The 21984-nt window shown below is 38.8% G+C and overlaps 1 protein-coding gene and 1 pseudogene across 3 annotated transcripts in view; both read right to left on the bottom strand.

The window, feature by feature from the left end:
• USP3 (ubiquitin specific peptidase 3) overlaps window positions 1–21984 on the bottom strand; it is a 101776-nt gene that overhangs the window by 18847 nt on the left and 60945 nt on the right. For all 3 annotated transcript variants that reach the window (XM_070421348.1, XM_070421357.1, XM_070421367.1), the window contains 6 exons: window positions 19801–19884; window positions 15803–15884; window positions 13352–13434; window positions 12037–12150; window positions 8325–8438; window positions 2430–2576 (listed from right to left, as the gene is read on the bottom strand). In XM_070421348.1, coding sequence (XP_070277449.1) covers window positions 2430–2576; window positions 8325–8438; window positions 12037–12150; window positions 13352–13434; window positions 15803–15884; window positions 19801–19884 — 624 coding nt within the window. The remainder of the gene's footprint in view (window positions 1–2429; window positions 2577–8324; window positions 8439–12036; window positions 12151–13351; window positions 13435–15802; window positions 15885–19800; window positions 19885–21984) is intronic.
• Window positions 20297–20404, bottom strand: LOC138999525 (U2 spliceosomal RNA; annotated as a pseudogene).

Genomic DNA, 21984 nt, shown 5'->3' on the forward strand with positions numbered 1-21984 from the left:
CCGGTGCCGGCAGCCAGGGGAAGGGAAGGCCTATTGCACGAACCTCTTCATGCAACGAGCCTCTAGTCTATATATATAAAAGCCTAAGCGACCGAATGACCAGTCACTATGACTCGCACTGACCATCAGGGGGCAGGCGCTCAACGCAGACGCTGCCCCTGGTAGTACGCTCCCACAGTGGGAGCACCACTCAGCTGACCAACGAGCACCAGACACGGCTCATGGCTCTCCTGATTGGAACTGACTGGGCGCGAGCCCACAGCAGGTGCAGTGGGGCCAGGATGAGTGGGAGTGGCAGGCGGCATTGGACTGCCGGTTTCAGCCCAATCCCCACAGGCCATGCCAAGGGACCCCACTGGTGCATGAATCCGTGCACTGGGCCTCTAGTGCTATCATAATAGCACATGCAAAGCATCATTCTAAGTACTTTGTATTTATTAACTCAGTTAACCCACACAACAACTCTATGAGGTAGACATGATTATCCCCATTTCACAGACCAGGAAGCTGAAGTCCAAAAGGTTAAGTAACCTGGCCCAAGGTCACACAGCTAGTCTGGCCTAAGCAGCTGTTCTTAACACTATGCTCTTGCTCTTAACTTAACCAATATAATATTAATGAACACTGAGGTTGTTTCAATATTTTGCTGTCATTAATAGTACAACACACACATATCACCCTCTGTGCACTTAAACAATTAACTTCAGCCAGTAAATGCTTCTATGTTAATAGAAATTTGAGGTGCTTTCTGACACTTGCAATCAATAATGCTAATACACTGAGCTGTACTTTCTGAACTGCTCTGAATCAACTGCAGTGATGAGATAGGCAATTCTATTATTTTAAACATTTGCTTCCTTTGGCTTCCTTCCTTTACTGGAAAAAGAAATATATTGCAGCTTTATTATTTTTTTAAGTTGTTCATAAGATATTTGGCTTTTGTTTAGAAGTTAAAAAAAAGGGAAGATATATTGGGAACTGTAGAACACAATGGCTATTTCAGGTGTTAGGTTTAGTATCTGTGTCATAAACAAAAGGCATACCCAAAAAATAACTACTGAAAATAAAGAGACTCTGACTGATCCTCTTATACTGACTCACATACAATGCTGCCTTTAATTTAAAGAGAAATTACTCTATTTCAAAGCAGAACATTTAAACTCAGTGTAGTTCTTCTTTTATCATTTCTGCTTCTGAGAAAAGGATACCAATCAAGTCAAAATACAAAACAAAATTTTTCATTTAATACTATTTTTAATTTGGTGCTAGCAGCAAGAACAATTCTTCCAGACATAGGTAATTCCCTTTTTTTTTAATTAAAAATTTTTTTTATTGATTTTAGAGAGAGGAAGGGAGAGGGATAGAGAGATAGAAACGTCGATGAGAGAGAAACATCAATATTGAGTTTGCAACCCAGGCATTTGCCCTGACTGGGAATCGAACTAGCAACCTCTTGATTCTTGGGTCGACACTCAACCACTGAGCTACACCTGCAGGCAGGTCCTTTCCTTTCTGTACTAGATTCTAATTGGAACCATAGCTAACTAGGACCTGGAAGGTCAAACATTTTGAGAAGTATGGAAATTCATATTGGTTACCCTTCTCTGACACAGCCAGGTTAGCTATGAGGCTGTTTAGTCATTCAAAAGACCTTATCTTACATATCACACTTAGCAACTTCCAGGCAATATTACAACCTCTATATATTTCCTACTCTTTCTTTCTTTTGGGAGTTTGTCTTATAAATCCCTTTCCTACATAGGTCAACACAAACTTTTCAAAAATACGAACAGAAGAAAACTACAATTAACTAATATCCAAGCTCAAATATCATAAAACATTATTTCTCAAGCAAAATAAACATAATAATCTCAATGTCAATTCTGGGTTATTAGTACTTGAAAAAGCAACCTAAAAGGTTTATTTTGTTCATATCGAGAGGTAAGAAAAATTTTCAAGAACTTACAAATTCCTCAATTTCAATAAAGAACAAATATACTTAAAGAAAATTCAAGTCCAGAATGAGGCATTAGGAAAATTCACATTCAAATATTTTAAGCCTTTGTTTTTAGTGAACAAATATATAATTACTTTTAATATACAAAAATTAAGTCTTTGAGCCATTCTTCAGTACATCTGGAGGAAAACTTTTAAGTGCTAAATTGTACAAATATTTTCTATTTTTTTTTTCAAGTTTTAAAATCATCTATCCCAAATAACAATCAGAACTACACCAAGATGCAAATACAAGATGCCTCTGGTCTGGAAGTGGGAGGCATGTGCTAGTCCACTGGTCACAAAGTTCAAGAGCAAACATTTGTGGCAAAGATTAAGGAAAACTCTCCGCTTCCATTATAAATCTAACAAACAATAACACCAACAGAAATATCTGAGGTGCTCCTAAAACAGCAAAGGAAATTAAATCTTACATGCAACATTTGTTACTTGCAGACAGGGTAGAATTCTCCTGCAGAATTGGTGAGCAGGAAACACCATTGAAACCGCCCTGGAGTTCCAAGTGCAGGTGGTCCAAAAGGTAGCGCATGAATTCATGGGCATCCTGCTGTTGATAGCCCCTGAAACAAACAGAAACAGTCTGTCATGGAGGAGGCTCCACCTGCCCAGCCAAAGCCACAGGAGGGAAAAGTGTGGGGCGGAGATATAGCCCTGCGCTCAGAGCTCAGACACAGCGAGGCTCCTGGAGACTTTTCATCCCCACATGCTCCATGTTTTACACACAAAATTTCTCAACAAGAAAAATAATTCTACTGTTTGAAAACATGGAATTTTAGAGCTAATTGGAATTGTAGTAATCTCAACTGACCCCACTTTAGAGATGAGGTAAAAAAAGGGGTGTGAGGGTGTGATTTGCCTAAAGTCCTGCAGAGACAGAGCTATAACCCATGTGTCTCCCCTGGATGGACTCTGAATCTTCCCACTGTCCCACTGGCCCCTCCAGAAGATGCTCAAATGTTAAAATTTCACATCTTAACCTCACCATAAAACTAGATCTAAACCACCACCACATGAAATAAGGAATCTAAAACTAATTCTTTAGATTGAAAGATACTAATTTTTAAGCACTGGCTGAAAGGAAAAGAAAAATTTTCTAAAAAGTTAAGAAGACATCTAACATTCTATACCTAAATCCTAATCTCGATTCCAAAGACACTTTTAAATAAATACTTTTAAAAATGCATTGACTCATACACAATTATTCTCTATCCTAAAATTTGAATATATATAGCAACATATTCTTAGGTTACTTCTTTCACTATATTCAGATAGGAAATTACGTGGAATTCTTATACTAATGCAAATCGATGACGAGTAAACAGAAATGAAGACTGACAGAAAATAAAGCTGATACAACTGCAAGGTCACAGAGGTTTATGTAGAAAAAAATAAATCAAGCAATGAAATATAAGGTACTTGCATAAAACTGTTGATGGAAAAGACTTCTGCCTACATTTTGCCAGCATGGGAGGTTCTCTTTAATCTATCCTCTAAATCTCAAGGTTTTCTGGCTTGGTCTTGAGTCAAAACTTCCACCGCTCTTCCAGGCAATGGTTCCATAAACAAAATTTCCTTCAACCAGAGTTCCCCTCAATCTATATTTTCCCCCTTTTCCTGAAATTTCTCCTGGAAATAAGAAATTATGAAAACAGTCTGCCTAATCAATGAAACTTAAATCAGAAGTCACTTCAGCACTGCACTATAACTTTTTCTGAACTACTTAGCTACTAAATTTCAACATGTGTTCAAATATTTCTTCTAATATTCATATGAATAAATGTTTACATTCACAGTCAAAACTATTCATTCAAAGTTGGTAGTTCCTTTATGTACCTAATGAGGTGCTTTAAACCTTTTCAATATAACATCCTTCTTTTTTTTTTCATGACTCAAAGGTAGTATTACTACTTTAGGACATGTGTGAAGTTCTACACATATAAAAATAGTTTCGTTCCTTCACCAAAATAACCTGATATCTAATCATCATGTTTCTAAAATGGATCATGAAAAACCAGTACTTTGTAGTTATGCCAATTTGCATTTTCATCAAATACATTAAAAAAAAGTTCCTAGGGGGAATGTCAAGGAGGAAAAAAAAAGAGACATATGTAATACTCTTTGTAATACTTTAAGCAATAAAAATAAAAAGAAAAAAGAAAAAAAAATGTTCCTAATGTATACCAATGAATGATTCCAACCACACCATGATTTTATATTCTTTTATCAAAACACATTATATTCTTTTTTTTTTTAATATATATTTTATTGATTTTTTACAGAGAAGAAGGGAGAGGGATAGAGAGTTAGAAACATCGATGGGAGAGATCAATCAGCTGCCTCCTACACGCCCCCTACTGGGGATGTGCCCGCAACCAAGGTACATGCCCTTGACTGGAATCGAACCTGGGACTCTTCAGTCCACAGGCCAACAACACTCTAGCCCAGTGATGGCGAACCTGACACACGTGTCAGAGGTGACACGCGAACTCATTTTTTTGGTTGATTTTTCTTTGTTAAATGGCATTTAAATATATAAAATAAATATCAAAAATATAGGTCTTTGTTTTATTACGGTTGCAAATATAAAAAAATTTCTATATGTGACACGGCACCAGAGTTAAGTTAGGGTTTTTCAAAATGCTGACATGCCGAGCTCAAAAGGTTCACCATCACTGCTCTAGCCACTGAGCCAAACTAGTCAGGCCTGGAGAAACACTTTTTACCTACATGAGATCATGGAACACTCAGCATTTTTATAAAGGTAAGTTATGGGTTTTTGTTTTAATGTGTGATCTTTACCAGAAAACAGTCTCTTTTAAGACTAGGAACATTTTCTGATTCTGACTAAAGAGACATTTATAATTCCATTTTTAAACATTTAAATAAAACCTTTTATTGAATTATCTGAAAGTCTTAATAAATATTTAGTATGTTAAATTCAACAAACTTCAGTTACCTTTTTAATTATTTGCCAAATATACAATATGAGCTTCAGAGTTTTCTCTGCTGTCAACTTAGGTTTCTCGTTTGTTAATCACATTAAAGGAAACACTGCTTTCATGTGGGTGCAGTGTTTGTGTTTTGTATACAAATTATTTCATGGATGTCACCCAAACAGGTGTTTGTGAGTTACTGAGGAAATGGGTATATGAAGAACCCACTGGCATCTCTGACAGAGCAGAAATGAGAGAAGAGGGGAATAAAAATGGCTCCGATTTTAGCACTTTCTTATCTTCACTTGTTTTACCTTAAAAATGACCTCCTTCTCCTTAATGTCTACAGGAAATCTGTGTCCTAAAGATGCTGTGAGAAATAACTGTTGGAAAGCACACTGCAAATACAAAAAGCCTAAAGGGTCATGAACCATCCCTTCTGAACGAGAGGCTGAGAAGGGCAATACTGAATCACAATGAATAGGCACATGGGGCAACTGGCTCTTTACAACAATTTTTGCCATAATGAGGCAACCCATATTTACCCAAATCTTTAAAAGAAAGAAATGTCCCAATAAAGAATGAATGAAGAAAATGTTAATTTGCCCTGGCTGGTGTGGCTTAGTTGGTTGGGCATCTTTCCATGTACCAGGAGGTTGCCGGTTCCATTCCCGGTCAAGGGCACATGCCTGGATTGCGGGGCTTGCAGGGGGCAGCCGATCAATGTGCTCTCACATCGACGTTTCTCTCTCTCTCAAAATCAACCAACTATTCTTTTAAAAAACACACACACACAAAAAAACAAAATCATGCTCACAGTCGGGCTACAGGAAATATAAAGGGAAGAGATTTGGGCAGACTTAGAGGAAAAGTAGAATTCTACTGAATAAAGGTTTCATAATGTTTCTAAACTCCCAATTAAGAACGAGGGGCCTGAGTCATCACGGGGACCAAGTAGAACAGTATGGAGTTAGTTGCTGGCCTCACTCAGGCACGTGGACAAATTACTGTTAAAAGATCTATCATTAACCAACCCCACAAAGACATGGTTCTCACACTGGTCCTGACATCTACTAGCTGTACAAGACTGAATACGTTGCTCCTCCTCTGTCTCATTGTCGTCTTCTTTAAAATGGGGCTAACACTTCCTACCTTGACAGGAATTTTGTTGTGTTTTTTAATGAAGATCAGATATAAAAGATCTAAAGTGCGAGGCACATAGTAGGCATTCAATAAATGACAACTAGCCCTAGCTGGTTTGGCTCAGTGGATAGAGTGTCAGCCTGTGGACTGAAGGGTTCCAGGTACGATTCTGGTCAAGGGCATATGCCCAGGTTGCGGGCTCGATCCCCAGTAGAGGGTGTGCAGGAGGCAATCAATGATTCTCTCTCATCACTGATGTTTCTCTCTCCCTTCCTCTCTGAAATCAATAAAAATATATTTTAAAAATAAAGAAATAAATAACTATTTTATACAATAAAACATAAAGATTAAATCCCTATCAACAGTCTAACTAGGCATGTCAGAAATTTTATATTAAGTCCAAACCAAATCAGTAGTAACTTAATAGTCATTTTCACCTTTCCTACTTAAGAGTCAAGAAATCTTAAAATTCTTACAAAATTAGTCTCTCCTGAGAGATTTACATGGCATGATATACATAAAAGAAGTTTCCTTCAAAACAAAGATCAGGGGTAACAATAGTCAATCACAACAACTTACAGTTCTTTGAAGTTATTACCTTTTAAACATTTCTCTATACTACCCATATATCTAAACCACTAGTAGGCAATAGAGCAAGATTTATGCTAAGTTTCACTACAGCATGCTGATTTCGTTTAAAACAAAACAAGGAGAGGGATGTACATTAGGTGCCTAAAGCCTGAGTAGTAAGAACCATGATTGCTTCAGAAGGATAAAATCAACAAGGTGGTAATAGCTATTGTCAAACACCTGCAGTGCCCCAAATTTGCTATTACCTGAAGTGCTAGGGCTGATGAATAAAATAGGACTAAGATAGGAGGGGAGGTAGGGCTAGACAGCAGGGCTCTTTCCATACTCAAGCAAGGCTATACAGCGAGCACAGAAAACACAGGGACTCTGAAGCCACATTAGGATGGGACCCAGCAACCTTCTGGAAAGTGAATCCCAATGGACTTGACTACAGTCTCCTAAAACCTTCAGGACCCAGAGCAGAACTGTGGATATAATACCATAGACATCTACTGTTTACATTTGGATTTTTTTTAGTTGAAATAACAAGATAGTGTATGATAGTAATTATTCTTTGTAAGGTTTTGAAAGAATCAAGGAAATTTTTTCCAGTATGTTTTCCTAGAGCACATTAAATAATTCATAAGGGAATTAAAAATAAACTTTACTGTTGAGAGTATTACAGATGTCCCCTCTTCTCTCCTCCCACTGCCCCCCCCCATTTCCTGCTCCCCCCCCCCCCCCCCCCCCCCCGCTTTCACCACCCTATTGTCTGTGTCCACAGGCAATGTATATATGCATACAAATTCTTTGGTTAATCTCTTTTCACTCCCTTCCCCTCTTCCCTCTGAGATTCGTCAGTTTGTTCCATGTTTCCATGCCACTGGTTCTGTTTTATTCATCAATTTATTTTGTTTATTAGATTCCACATATAAGTGAGTTCATGTGGTATTTGTCTTCCTCTAATTGGCTTATTTCACTTAGCATAGTAATCTCCAGGTCCCTCCATGCTGTCTCAAAGGGTAATAGATCCTTCTTTTTTACTGCTGCATAGTATTCCGTGGTATAAATGTACCACAGCTTTTTTATGTGCTTATCTGGGCACTAATCATCAGAGAGATGCAAATTAAAATGACAATGAGTTATCTCACATCTGCCAGAATGCCTACCATCAATCAATCAACTAACAAGTGTTGGTGAGGATGTGGAGAAAAGGGAACCCTAGTACAGTGCTGGTGGGAATGCAGACTGGTGCAGCCACTATGGAGATCCCTCAAAAAATTAAAAATGGAACTGCCGTTTGACCCAGTGATCCCACTTCTAGGAATATATCCTAAGAATCCTGAAACACCAATCTGAAAGAATATATACACCCCTATGTTCATAGTTGTTTATAATAGCTAAGACATGGAAACAGGGCTTTGTTTTTATAACAAAATACCCTACCCTTTGTTAAAGACATTCAAATATCTATTATTTAAACAAACATTTGTCTAGTCAGATATATCCAACTTCTGTTCTCCTCCTTTAAAACAAAAACAAAAAAAAGAGCAAAACCAGTCTTTACTACTTAGAATACCACCACTTCATTGGAAATTGTTTCAGGAACAGTATAAAGACTAATACTAATGTTTTAAGTATCTTTCGTTAAATAATACTTACCTAAAATTTGGCATAATCTTCCAAACAACATAAAATAAGGACTCTGGGCTAAATGCAGTTTGGCTACCTTGCCATAAAGCACAGAGTGTCTTTCTAAACTCTTCCACCAAAGACCTGCAAAAGAGGAAGGGACAAGACCCTGCGCATTAATGAGAGGCTATTATTTCAATGCATACTGTCCAACTGTCTAAAGTTCATAATAAATTAAAAAATAAAAACATAAAGAAAGCCTGGTCTCTTCTAAGCTAAGTCTGACAGTTAAGTAAAAGCATTTCAAAAAACCATGTAAATAGCAGTAATTACTGACAAAACCAGTTTTGTAACCATATGGTGAAGTCTGTGCCAAAATACTGTCATACTTGTACAATAAAGCAATGAGAAAGTTACAAACCTAATTATTTAAGAATATACATTTTTAAAACTTAAAATCTTCATTTCTCCTTCTTGCCCCTCACTAGGGGCACTTCTCAGACCTCAGTGTGACATCTGCTCATCTCTGCCTCAGAGAGTCCATCTGACCACAAAGCTTCAACATTCGGCTCCATACCAATGACTCTCAAAAATCCAAATCTAAAAGCCACATTTTCTCATGACCACTTTTATTCAGGTTTCTCCAGCTTCCAACAGGAATTTTCCACTGAATGTCCTCTTGCCACTTCAAACCCAATGTGCACTGAACCTTCTCTCTGTGCTCTCCCTATTGTCCCCCTATATCCATTCTCGTCTTCTCCGTAGGAATAAAACTTCCTTTTTTCCCTTTGGCACATAAATTCCTGGAATAAAAAACTTTGAGTGTGTTTAAATTCTGAGAAATTTCCTTAAAGAGAAATAGTCCTTATTAACTGTTCCTGCCTCCTTCTAGCTGAAATGAGGATGAACTGGTGGCACTCCAGCACCGTCTTGGACTATGTGGCTGAGAGCCCCATCCCAGGGCTGACGGCACAGAGAGCAAGAAGGAGCCTAAAAACTAGAAACTTCTAACTTTTGCATGAGAAAATAAACTGTGGATGTTTAAGTCATGGTTAATTTTGGTTATCTGTGCATGTAGCTAAGTTGATACACCTCCTCAACTTCAATGACTATATCTGTCAATACAACTACCATACTCATGAGTACCTAATTGATAACTCAGGGAATCTCAGTATTTTCTTTCTCAACCTGTTATCCTGTAGGTCCCTGGAATACAAAGCATATTTTTTACTTAGTGCCTGAACTTGTTTGAGGAAATCTCCACCTGAGTCTTGGTGAGAGTCAGAGCCTGTCTCCCACTATGGAAGCTGGAAAGTCCAGATACTTGCTTTCCCAGCCTATCCCTCCACCCCCACTGCAGGAATCGGATACAGGGCCTGGGCTCTGCCTATCTGAAGCAGGTGTTAGTGATGCAAAGAAGCTGGGACAGTATCAAATCCTTTCTGGTGGCAAAAATCATCATCTGGAGTTCACCAAGCACCCAGATCCAGCAGTGCCAGCAGTGGGAGCTCGAGTTGCACTGGACAGCAAAAGCAGTGATGTTTTCATGGGGAAGTTCTGTGGGGGTGATTGTGGCTTTGGTTCTAGATGCCTAGACTTCATACCTGATTTTCTACCCATCCCGTAATGGTTAGCACACCAATTAGACCTCCAATAAGTTCCTTTTCTGCTTAACATGGCCAGAAGCAATTTCTACAGATTGTAACTAAACCCTGAATGATATTAATGCATCAAGTACTACTCACTCTTCCCTTAAGTTTTGTGCACATGCATTTTTTCCTCTACATTTCACTGCTATCCCCTCCAACCCAATCCTATGTAATAAAAGGCTAATATGCAAATTGTCCCCTTGACCGGGAGTTCAACCAGGGGACGGGGCCAGCTGGCCAACGGCCCACAGCCCCTCCACCCAGCTGGCCCCACCCCTGATCAGGGCCCCTCCACCCCTATCAGGGTAGGCCGGCTGGACCCCACCTGTGCACAAGTTCATGCACCGGGCCTCTAGTTACTATAGAGTGTAAAGCCTCCCTGAATGCAGGCATTTTCCAGTTCATCCTATATGCTATTATCAAAGTGAACTCTTTTTTTAATATATGTTTATTGATTTCCAGTTCATCCTATGTGTTTATTGAGAGGATGAGAATCTGTGTCCTAAAGATCCTGTGAGAAATAACTGTTGGAAAGCACACTGCAAATACAAAAAGCCTAAAGGGTCATGAACCATTCCTTCTGAACGAGAGGCTGAGAAGGGCAATACTGAATCACAATGAATAGGCACACGGGGCAACTGGCTCTTCACAACAATTTTTGGCATAATGAGGCAACCCGAGAATCATTGATCGGCTGTCTTCTGCACACCCGCTACTGGGGATCGTACCCACAACCCAGGCATGTACCCTGACCGTGAACTGAACCGTGACCTCCTGGTTCATAGGTCAACGCTCAATCACTAAGCCATGCCAGACAGGCAAAGAAAACTCTTAAAAATCCACTTCCAGTGATGTCATTCCATCCCCCTTCAATGCCTGGCTTTAAAGTTGCCCCATATTTTGGCTCTAACCATACTGGTATACTCATCTAACATGTTCTATCCTATTCTCCCTCAGCCACCTAGGCAGAACAGTACCAGATTATAATACGGCTTTTTGGAATGTGTGGGATGGGGGTGTGGGTATGGGATGGGCAGGCAGGGAAAACATTACATTAAAAGCATACACAGATGCCCTAGCTCAGTGGTCAGCAAACTGTGGCTCGCGAGCCACATGCGGCTCTTTGGCCCCTTGAGTGTGGCTCTTCCACAAAATACCATGTGCGGGCGCGCATGTACAGTGTGATTGGAACTTCGTGGCCCATGTGCAGAAGTCGGTATTTTGTGGAAGAGCCACTCTCAAGGGGCCAAAGAGCCACATGAGGCTCGTGAGCTGCAGTTTGCCGACCACTGCCCTAGCCGGTTTGGCTCAGTGGATAGATAATCAGCCTGCATACTGAAGGGTCCCAGGTTCGATTCTAGTCAAGGGCACATACCTTGGTTGCAGGCTCCCAGCCCTAGTTGGGGGTATGCAGGAGGTAACCAATCGATGTATCTCTCTCACATCAGTGTTTCTCTCTGTCTTTCCCTCTCCCTTCTACTCTCTCTAAAAATCAACGGAAAAAATATCCTCGGGTAAGAATAAAAAAAACACACACCAGATTATAAACCATAGACCTGTTATAGTAATGGTAAGATATGTAAAAAATGTGCCCCTTACAATCATGATAATATGATAGATCTTCTAAACCCCAAATAGTGTGTGGCTGCACTGGATATTGGTTCTCAATAATCACTTATCAATTCTTTCCCTCTTCATGTCAATGAAAAATTAACTGTACTGTCCCTGTAATTAATTTGATGACTACAATTTAATTTTACTATCCAAGACAGGTTTTCCTAACAAAATATCAGACAAGTCAATTCACAAAGACTAGTGACATTCATGCTGGTCTACACCTAAAACTGTATTTCATATATAGATGTGAGTTTTAGAATGTCCAAATTCACAAAGACTCAGTAAGTAGAGTGCTAAATTTATGCTGGCTTTTATTTCAACAATTATTAAGATTACCTGCTAGATACTTAAACACACTTTTTAGAAGAGTTTTTTTTAAATGTATGTGCCTGTGAACTCACATATGCAATGGAAATCACCAGTAAGAGTCTTTTGTTTTGTATCAAAGCCAGAAAGGATATAGTCTTAGAACTCACACATTGTTATCCCCTTGGCTCCTGGTGTGGTATGTTCGCCTTCCTGCCGTCTTCCCATTCCTTAACTCCACAGCGGGCAGTTCTTTGAAATAACAGCAAAACTGTTCAATGTTACTATTTAAAAAGGAAGGGAAGAAAATTATTTTTTTAAATTTACTGTAAAGAAAGTTCTATGAAACCTACATATGGATTTTGTGAAAACACAATCTCAATTTTTCATTTAATTGTACTCAATGTATTCTCTTGCACTGGGTATCTTCATTAAGTTCCCACATTTATACTAAGTATAAATAGATGACTGCAGAAATGAACAAAGATCTTAAAACAAAATCTCTGTTCAAAAAAATCCTCAATCTCCCCTCCCCACACATCTTTAGAAATGGTTGTCACCATTTCTTTCTTCTCAGGGTGTTTGTAGGTGGTCAACAATTCCCTCAAATAAAAACAACCCATAAAACCAAACATATTGTTTAGAGACACTATAAAGAGTAACAAGGAGAATTCAGTAGTGACTAAAATTTTTTCTTTGGGCAAACTGGATAAGCTAACAGTACCTTTAAGAAGAAATAAAATACGGCTTCTGCCTTATTCCCAAGGTGGTCTTGGGAAGATAATTTATTCTGACTTTTGATGGCTCATTAAAATCTAAAAGTACACAACTTTCAAAATAATTTATTCTATACAACTTAGGGCAGCCTTCTTGACCATTTTATTTTTACTGCTTATCATACCGTCTAAAGATCTTCTAAACATCCAATCTTATGACTACACTTAAGGCTCAACTAATGATTCAAATAAGTTTTCTGAACAAGGTTCCTTGTAGCCCAGGAGTCTGCAAACTACAGCCCACACACCATATCTGGCCCTGGGCCAGTGAGCTTTTACATTTTAAAACAGATGTTTAAAAATGGGGGGAAGGGCACGGTTGAGGGGAAAAGAATATGTGAGAGACTGTATGTGGCAGGCAAAGATTAAAAATATTTATTTAATTTGGCCTTTTACAGAAGAAATTTGCTGGTCTCTGCTCTAGCCTATTCAAGAAGCAACAGAAAATAAATAATAACAGCTAGCAGTTATTTAATGCAAGGCAGTTTTCTAATAAGCACTTTATATAAATTACATTATATACTACCCAATTACCTGTGAGGCAGAATTATTATCTCCAATTTTACTGATGAGAAATCTAAGAAACTGAGGTAACTTGCCCCAAGCCATATGACTAGAGTCGATGGCAGAGAGGATCTGAACCCACAGCCTTTGCTCTTAACTATTCCACTAGAAACTAACAGCAGATACTTAAGCTCTGTCATATTACCTGAGTGATTGAAGGATGGCATTCATAAAACACGTGTTCCCCAAATTCCGAAGGCCTGTGGCACAAATGGCAGTGGTGCTTCCCTGTAAAATGGGGCAAGAAGAAGCCATCGGTAATGCCAAGAGAAGGCCGGCGTTTTCAAACATCAAAGCAAAGCAAAGGCCTATATTTGAAACTCCAACTTCAAGCCAATCTAGAATTGGTCCTTTTCTGTCCAATTAATATTTCAAATTCTGTTTATATTCTCTGTATAAGTGTCTACATATGTTTAGATGGTTGTTTCTAATCCTGAGACTGTTCTAAATGGAAGTATCTTGTGGACGCTTATGAGGAAAGCAGCATTAATAAGTACCGTGTAGCCGAAACCGGTTTGGCTCAGTGGATAGGGCATCTGCCTGCGGACTGAAAGGTCCCAGGTTCGATTCCAGTCAAGGGCATGTACCTGGGTTGCGGGCACATCGGGGATGTGCAGGAGGCAGCTGATTGATGTTTCTCTCTCATCGATGTTTCTGACTCTCTATCTCTCTCCCTTCCTCTCTGTAAAAAATCAATAAAATATATATTAAAAAAAATAATAAGTACCGTGTAGTACACAATGCAAAAACCAGGAAGATCCTTAAAAGAAATAAAAATTAAGACTTAATGTCGTTACAAGATTCTATTAAAACTACTACACGTTACAAAAAATATAAATGTATATACCCCAAGTATTTCTGTCACCAAACTTTTAACTCTAAGCCATGCATAAATGACCAATATATGTTTTTCTAGCAATAGAGTATTAATCTTAAAAAACTACCTGAATTTCCCTTAAACTAAGGCTTGGTTTTCTAATTAACTCTACAAGTTCATCATGACATCTGAATACTACACCGGAACACTGGAAGTGAATCTACACATCCAAATCAAAGCATCTCTGACCATAATTCAGTTGGCCAGAGAACACTTTAGCTCTTTCTTCCACAAAATCATAACACTTTGATTAAGAGTGTGTCTATACATAGCTAGCATGAGAGTAGAGAGGTAGATGCAGGGTAAAATTATTAAAATATTTTCTGATTTTGCCCTGGCTGGTGTGTTTCAGTTGGTTGGAGCATCGTCCAGCACACCAAAAGGTGGTGGGTTCAATCCTGGTCAGGGCACGTGTGGGAGGCAACCAATAGACGTTTCTCTCTCACATCTATGTTTCTCTATCTCTCCCTTCTCTCTCTAAAATTAATAAAAATTGTTTCAAAATAAGTAAATATTTCATGATTTTAAAATTTTGCTAATCCATTAATGGCTCATACATCTGGTAACAGATGGTTACCAGAATGAGGAAGCATATTCTCTTATGGTGAAGTTGTATTAATAAAGTCCTAAGAAATAAAATACCAATACTTCAGACCCATAGATTTTATACTAGGGACCTTTAACAGAAAGCAAGGATCTTTGCATCTTACAGAAACGTTGTAATAAGGTACATGCATAGGCATTAAGAACAAACACTTTGGTGTGGTGAACACACAATATACAGAAGATTTATTATAAAATTGTACCCCTGAAACCTATATAATTTTATTAACCAATGTCACCCCAATATAGTCAATAAAATTAATTAATTTTAAAAAAACACACACAAATTCTTGCTAAGGCAGAGGAGTACAGTGGCAATCCTGACAAAAGAAAGGCACTGACAGATGGACTCATTGGGGTATTTAGCCACATTAAGAACCATTGGTACAAGTGGCAAACATTTTATAAAATATTCCAAATCCAAGGCATCCTATATAATAAAGAGGTAATATGCAAATTAACCCTCACACCCTCACAAGATAGCTGCCTACGACCAGGCCAGCAGGGGGGTTAGTGAGGGACAACCAAACGACTAAGCAGGCTGCGTGGGGTGACCAGGCTGGCGGGGAAGCTGTGAGGGGTGACCAGGCCAGCAGGGGGGCAGCTGGGGGTGACCAGGCTGGCAGGAAGAGGCAACCAGGCCAGCGGGGGGCGGGGGGCAGTTTGGGGCAACCAGGCCAGCATGGGGTAGCAGTTCAGGGCAACCAGGCTGGCAGAGGGAGGCAGTTGGGGGCGACCAGGCCAGTGGGGGTGGGCAGTAAGAGGTGACCAGGCCGGCAGGGGGGGCAGTTGGGGGTGATTAGGCTGGCGGGGGGAGGGGCAGTTAGGGGCGACTAGGCCGGTGGGGGCGGGGGGCAGTTAGGGGCGATCAGGCAGGCAGGCAGGTGAGCAATTAGGAGCCAGCGGTCCAGGTTTGTGAGAGGGATGTCTGACTGTCCCAAGAGGTCCCAGATTGGAGAGGGTACAGGCTGGGCTGAGGGGACCCCCCCCAATGCACGAATTTCGTGCACTGGGCCTCTAGTATACTTATAAAAGTGTACAAGGACCAACATTAATGTAATAAAGCAGACTATATCTCAACCAATTCTTATATTTGAATAAATTTTAATTACTTACATTTACTTTTAGTAACTTGCTGTTTAGTGATGAGTTTTCCAAAAGTTTTCTTTTCCTATGCCTGTCAGCTGTGAAAGCTGAGCTATTGAAACACAAACAAACAAACAATCAAAAAGACATTAATGCATACAGACTTCACAGCAGGTTTTAGAGAATAAACTTGGCTGTTCTTAGTGTCTAGGGTATGGAGCCTTGCCTTGCTGCTTAGTCAGGCGAGGAAATGACCTATTAGGTCCACTGTGGCCCACAAAGTACTGAAGTAACTGAGGAGCTCCACTCCCTGGAAAAGCCCTACGCTCCTTCAGCAAGATGAGCCAGAAGAAGCCACCACCAGGTGCTTCCAAGAAAAGCTGGCCAGGTAGATAAAGCCTGTGAGACAATCCCTTGCCACCCCCACTCTATCTGCCTAGGTGAAGCTTCAAAGGATGAGAACAGTCATTCCTCATAACAAAAGGAAAACCCTGGTCTGACAAGATTATTTTAAGAGTTATCATAAGTCTCAAATACTGTGCTACTTCTTTTATAATTTTGATAAAGATATCAATCATGTTTTATTCATTTGTCATATTAGGCTATGACATAATCTGAGTTTGTGAAATGATAAAAAAGTATAGGAATATACAAATTCATTTGATCCAGCTATGCTACAAAGGATATTCTAAAACAAATACTAATTAGCACAGAAATTCTGAATTAAAATTGTTTAAATTTCTCTTGATGAAAGAAATACTTTATCCCAGCCTGCGTGGCTCAGTGGTTAAGCACTGACACATGAACCAAGAGGTCGCTAATTTGATTCCCAGTCAGGGCACATGCCTGGGTTGCAGGCTCAATCCCCATTAGGGGGGCGTGTAGGAGGCAGCTGATTGATGTCTCATTGATGTTTTTATCTCTGTATTCCTTTTCCTTCCCCTCTCTAAAAATCAATAAAAACATAATTTTTAAAAAGAAAGATATATTTTGCTTAAATTTATCAGAGAGTAAGTCCTATCTTCAAAGGGTCACTTTAAAATTATTATGTATCAGGTGGTAAAATTATCATTAAACAACACAGACTTTCAAGTCTGCCAATTCTTTCCCATCTCCTAAAAATACTAAGCTTATCCATAGGAAATACAAAATTATTTCTCTTTCCAGAATTTCCACATGAACTATGTCTTTGGAGCATCAGATCTAGTAATAGTTGCTTCAAATCTAAACACACTCATAGAAAACGTATCTTCAGAACGGCATGTCCCTCTCAGTGTATTGGTGGCTGTAAGGTAAGAATAGACCAGTTCCATATACTACTATGTTAAGTTATTCCTTCAAAAATTCTGTAAGTAAAGAAGTTGAGTCACAAGCATAGTACATATACTACTTAGTGACAATGCCTAATAGTTAACTTTATTTTTAACCTACATAAAACATTTAGTTTTTAAAAACAGAAGTTATTAAAATTTACCATCAGTAAGTCTCAAAATAGCAAAATCCTCTAGATCCACACTGTCTACTATGGTAGCCACTTGCTACATGTGGCAACATATATTTAAATAAATTAAAATTAAGTAATATTTAAAATTCAGTTCTTTAGTCACACTAGCCACTTTTCTGGTGCTCAATAGCCACATGCGACCAGTGGCTATCATACTGGACACTGCAGATTACAGAAAGTTCTAGTGCACAGTGCTGCTCTAGAGAATATGCAGAAAAGTCTCAAGTTAAGTAAAACATAAATGTAATCATAGTTTTTAAATTGTAGCTTCCATTATAAACTAAAGCCTATGTTTGAAAACATAAAAATGAACGTAGGTAATGTTTTTCAACACAGGAAAAGCATTGATTACAAGGTAGATGTTTCAGTGGGCCAAGTAGAAGTGTAGACAAGGTGGTCTGTAACATCTTTTACATGATGAAAAGGTCAATGGAAATAAAAGACTGGTAACTGCATAAATACATGCAGGTTCCTGAATGGTCTCCTCTTTTCCCTTTGACTTAGTTCTCATTAATTTATTAGGGATTAGATGGTAGTCTTAGAGAAAAAATATTCTGCTAGCTACCCAATTCTATAACAAAGCACCAATGTAGTAAGATCTTTACAATGACTTCACCACACCAAAGAGTGATATTGCTTCAATACCACAGGAATCTCCTACTTCACAGTTAATTGTGACTATTTCAGAAAAAATTAAATATTTTGGATCTGTTTGTCTAATCCTAGATAGGGCTCTGACTGCTTTGTTCCCATTAAGGGAAGAAGTGCTCTGAAAAAGAAAAAAGCCAAAAAAAGATGACAAGCCAAAAAGTACTTAAACCCAAAGTGCTTTAGTTTAGATTTTAAAGAAATAAATTCTTCCCTTATCAGCTTTATAATCTATTTAGTCAAAGAGATGCATACAGACTTTGGTTAACCAAAGATATATAAGTGTTTCATTTGAAGAACTTAGTTTTTCCTCTCAGTATACAATTTTATAATACTCTATTAGCTTTACATTTAAGTTTGCTTTTGGCATCCTATATAATAAAAACCTAATATGCTAAGTGTCTGGTCGGCCGTTCAACTAATCAAAGCGTAATATCCTAATGATATGCTAAGGCTGCTCAACCTCTCGCTATGACATGCACTGACCACCAGGGGGCAGACGCTCCAACCAGGAGGTTAGCTTGCTGCTGGGGTGCAGCTGATCGGGACTGAGTGAGATGGGCCAGACACGCCCTGGAGCCCTCCCATGGTCCCTCCCCCAGCTGGCCAACCTCCTGCGTTCCTCCCGGAACCCAATCATCCACAGTGGGGTCCCTCAGCCTGGCCTGCACCCTCTTGCAATCTTGGACACCTCGAGGAATGTCAGAGAGCTGGTTTCGGCCTGGCGGTGGAACGACCAGTCGCTATGATGCACACTGACCACCAGGGGGCAGACGCCCAACACAGGAGCTGCCCCCTGGTGGTCAGTGCGCTCCCACAGGGGGAGCTCTGCTCAGCCACAAGCCGGGCTCATGGCTGGCAAGTGCAGCAGCAGTGATGGGAGTCTCTCCCACCTCTGCAGCAGTGCTAAGGATGTCCAACTGCTGCAGAGAGCGGGCCTAAGCTGGCAGTCAGTCATTCCCTGAGGGCACCTGGACTGCGAGATGGTGCAGGCAGGGCTGAGGGACACCTCCCTTCCCCCCCCCAGTACACGAATTTTGTGCGCCAGGCCTCTACTATTCTCATACCTTTTATATATCAACTGTGACAATAAATTTGATGACACCTAATGACCCAGGATGATTTACACAGATTACAGTTGAGTCAGCAGTCATTCCAGGACTATGCGTCTATCCATTGCAACTTCAAAGGCACTGCTATTTGGATTTTTATTTAACTGCTTGAATTTTGGGCCCAGTGAGTTTTATCTGAATGGCCTATTTTGCTACAGCAAGAATATTCTATTCATATAAGTACTTTAATTTTTTTATGGTGACATAACAAAACATTTTACAGCTTCTTGTACTTTCCAGTGGAAACAAAAAGGAAAAACAAAAAGGAAAAAAAGAAACTAGGATCTTGTGCTTTCACAAAGATTCAAAGTAGACAATATAATTAAACCTAATTTCCCTTAAAAAGAACAGATAAACTTTAGTGCTTCTAAGAAGACCTCATAATACATTTGATAAGGATTTTCTAATATCAAAGGTAACTGTATAAAGATTTCATATTGTCTTCTGACCCTTCCTTGCACCCCCAAAATTCCCCTTGCAAATAAACCGTGTAGCCTACAAGTCAGTGGGTTATAACTGAAAAACAGGCCCTGGGACCCTTGGATATATCTATGACAAATATTAAATGAAATAAATGCTGAGATATGACCATTAACTATGGACAGTTTAAGATAGGCAAACCCAAAGCTTATTTTATTAACATTTCAATTACACTAAAAGCATGATGAAGTTATGGAACTCATAAACAAAAACCCCACTCAAAAATTCGGAAAGACCTCTCGACCCCAATCAATCCTTTTTCCCCCCACTGCTTATTTACTTACTTTTCCAAGTTCTGCAAGTGTTCTCTGACTTTCTGTACCAGTCCCAGCTTGGTGTCATTAACCACAAAATCATCACAGCGATAACTGCAAGAAAAATATTCATCAATGTGTGTAAAGAGCTTGAGGAAACCACAGTAATGAAATCACTAAAAGGTCTGGCTGCTGCCAAGATGATCACATGGCTCTGCAGGCAGTTCTGTTGGTGGCAAGTTTAAAGAGGACTTGGAATCCACAGTGGAATGTTTTTTATGAGCCTTTTTAAAAAGCCACGTAGGCAATGAACACTAGTTTCTTTCACATTTTTATTCAAAAGCTCGATTCCCTCTTCAAAAATGAAATAAACTGCTACTTGTATTATATTTTTTTTAGGGTGCATAATATGTGAAAAATGAAATAAAAAGCAACCAATTCTACCTATAAAGCTTTAAAGTGATACTTCCCAACTCAAATTAGTGGAGAAATTGGGGGCAGGGGGAGATTTAAGTGAAAAGTAGGGAAAAGGTAACTAACCTGTAGGGATAGTTGAATAAAAACACTAAAAAAAGCTATATGTTTTAAACATAATTTACTACACTTGATCTTAGCCAAAAGGCCGAGAAGCGATTAAACATAATTTAATTAAAATAAATTGTATTCAGATGGTTGAGAAGAATGAATCTTTTCATTCTGAGGTGCTAGAAAACGAACGTATAAAACAGTGGCTACCTCTTTTGGAAAACTGATAACTGCTTTGAAGAAAGATATTTAAAGTTTTCTTTAAAAATGATTCTGTGTGTGTGTGTGTGTGTGTGTGTGTGTGTGTGTGTGTTCACATGCTTCAGAATGTCAATAACCAAATAACATAAGGAATCACACATAAATAAACTTTAACTTGTACATTAGCACTCAATTTTTTTCCCTGAGATAAGACCAATTTTAACAAAAACAATGTATGAGTTAGTACCAACATATTCTTTTGAATATCAGCTTTGTATAAAAGCACTTATCCTAACTACTGAGGAATAATGACAATAACACTGCCATTCTGAGCAAACAAAACTTTGAATGCATAGGAATTAGCAAAAATTAGGTCATTTCTAGCAGAATCCAAAAACCATTTCTTACATATCTGAAACAGCAAATCTATTTTAAAGAATGGAGAATGGGGCAAAGTAACTAAAAATAAAACTTTATACAAAAGCATGGTTTGTGTCTTTTATTCTCATGAATAAAATTTTAAATGAATGCTTTTGAAAACTTTAAAATATTATATATGTAATAATTTACACCCCCCTCCTCCCATTAACATTTATGTCTTTTTTTTTTTAAATATATTTTATTGATTTTTTACAGAGAGGAAGGGAGAGAGATAGAGAGTTAGAAACATCGATGAGAGAGAAACATCGATCAGCTGCCTCCTGCACATCCCCTACTGGGGACGTGCCCACAACCCAGGTACATGCCCTTGGCCGGAATCGAACCTGGGACCCTTCAGTCCGCAGGCCGATGCTCTATCCACTGAGCCAAACCGGTTTCGGCTCCTCCCATTAACATTACCTATGCTGTCAATCAAGTATCTCTAATCTACTGTCCAAGTTCCTAGAGTCAAACCCTAACATTTCCATAAACAACAAAAGCCACCCTTTAAATCCTAGACTGTTTCTCTTTGGTCAAATACCAGTAATGGCAGGAGAGTAATGATCAGTTTTATGATAAATATGTAAAAAAATTTAAGTAAGAGAAAAGTTTTAATTCTTTGCTCCTCTCAGCAAAGATGTTAAGAGGGTCAAGTCTACTGTCTAAATCTGGGCTTAAGGCACTTGGTTCTTTCATGAACAGTCAGCATTCACTGAAGAAGGAAATTGCACTGTTACTCTAATTCCTCCTTATATTTTCATTTTATGTTTGCATATATTTATGCATGTATTTCAGATAAAACAGTACTCTATTCAAAACAAAAATACTCCAAATGCTAGTGTTCATCTGGGAAATGAAGTCTAAAAGGAAATTTACATCACCTTTCATGTATTGACAGGATATTCTACTATTTAATTGAAAAGTAAACCCCTTAACCTCCATAAATAGTGTAACCTATTGCTTTATTTACACAAAGCAATAGTGGTTGCTTTGTGTAAAGAAACAAACTGTTTCAAATAACAGATTTTTTTCTTATTAAAGTAATTATTTAATTCATGCATTCAGCCA

This window comes from Myotis yumanensis, unplaced genomic scaffold (assembly GCF_028538775.1).
Source record: "Myotis yumanensis isolate MYYU_CA2020_CCGP unplaced genomic scaffold, mMyoYum1.0.hap1 SCAF_1, whole genome shotgun sequence".
Classification (NCBI taxonomy): domain Eukaryota; kingdom Metazoa; phylum Chordata; class Mammalia; order Chiroptera; family Vespertilionidae; genus Myotis; species Myotis yumanensis.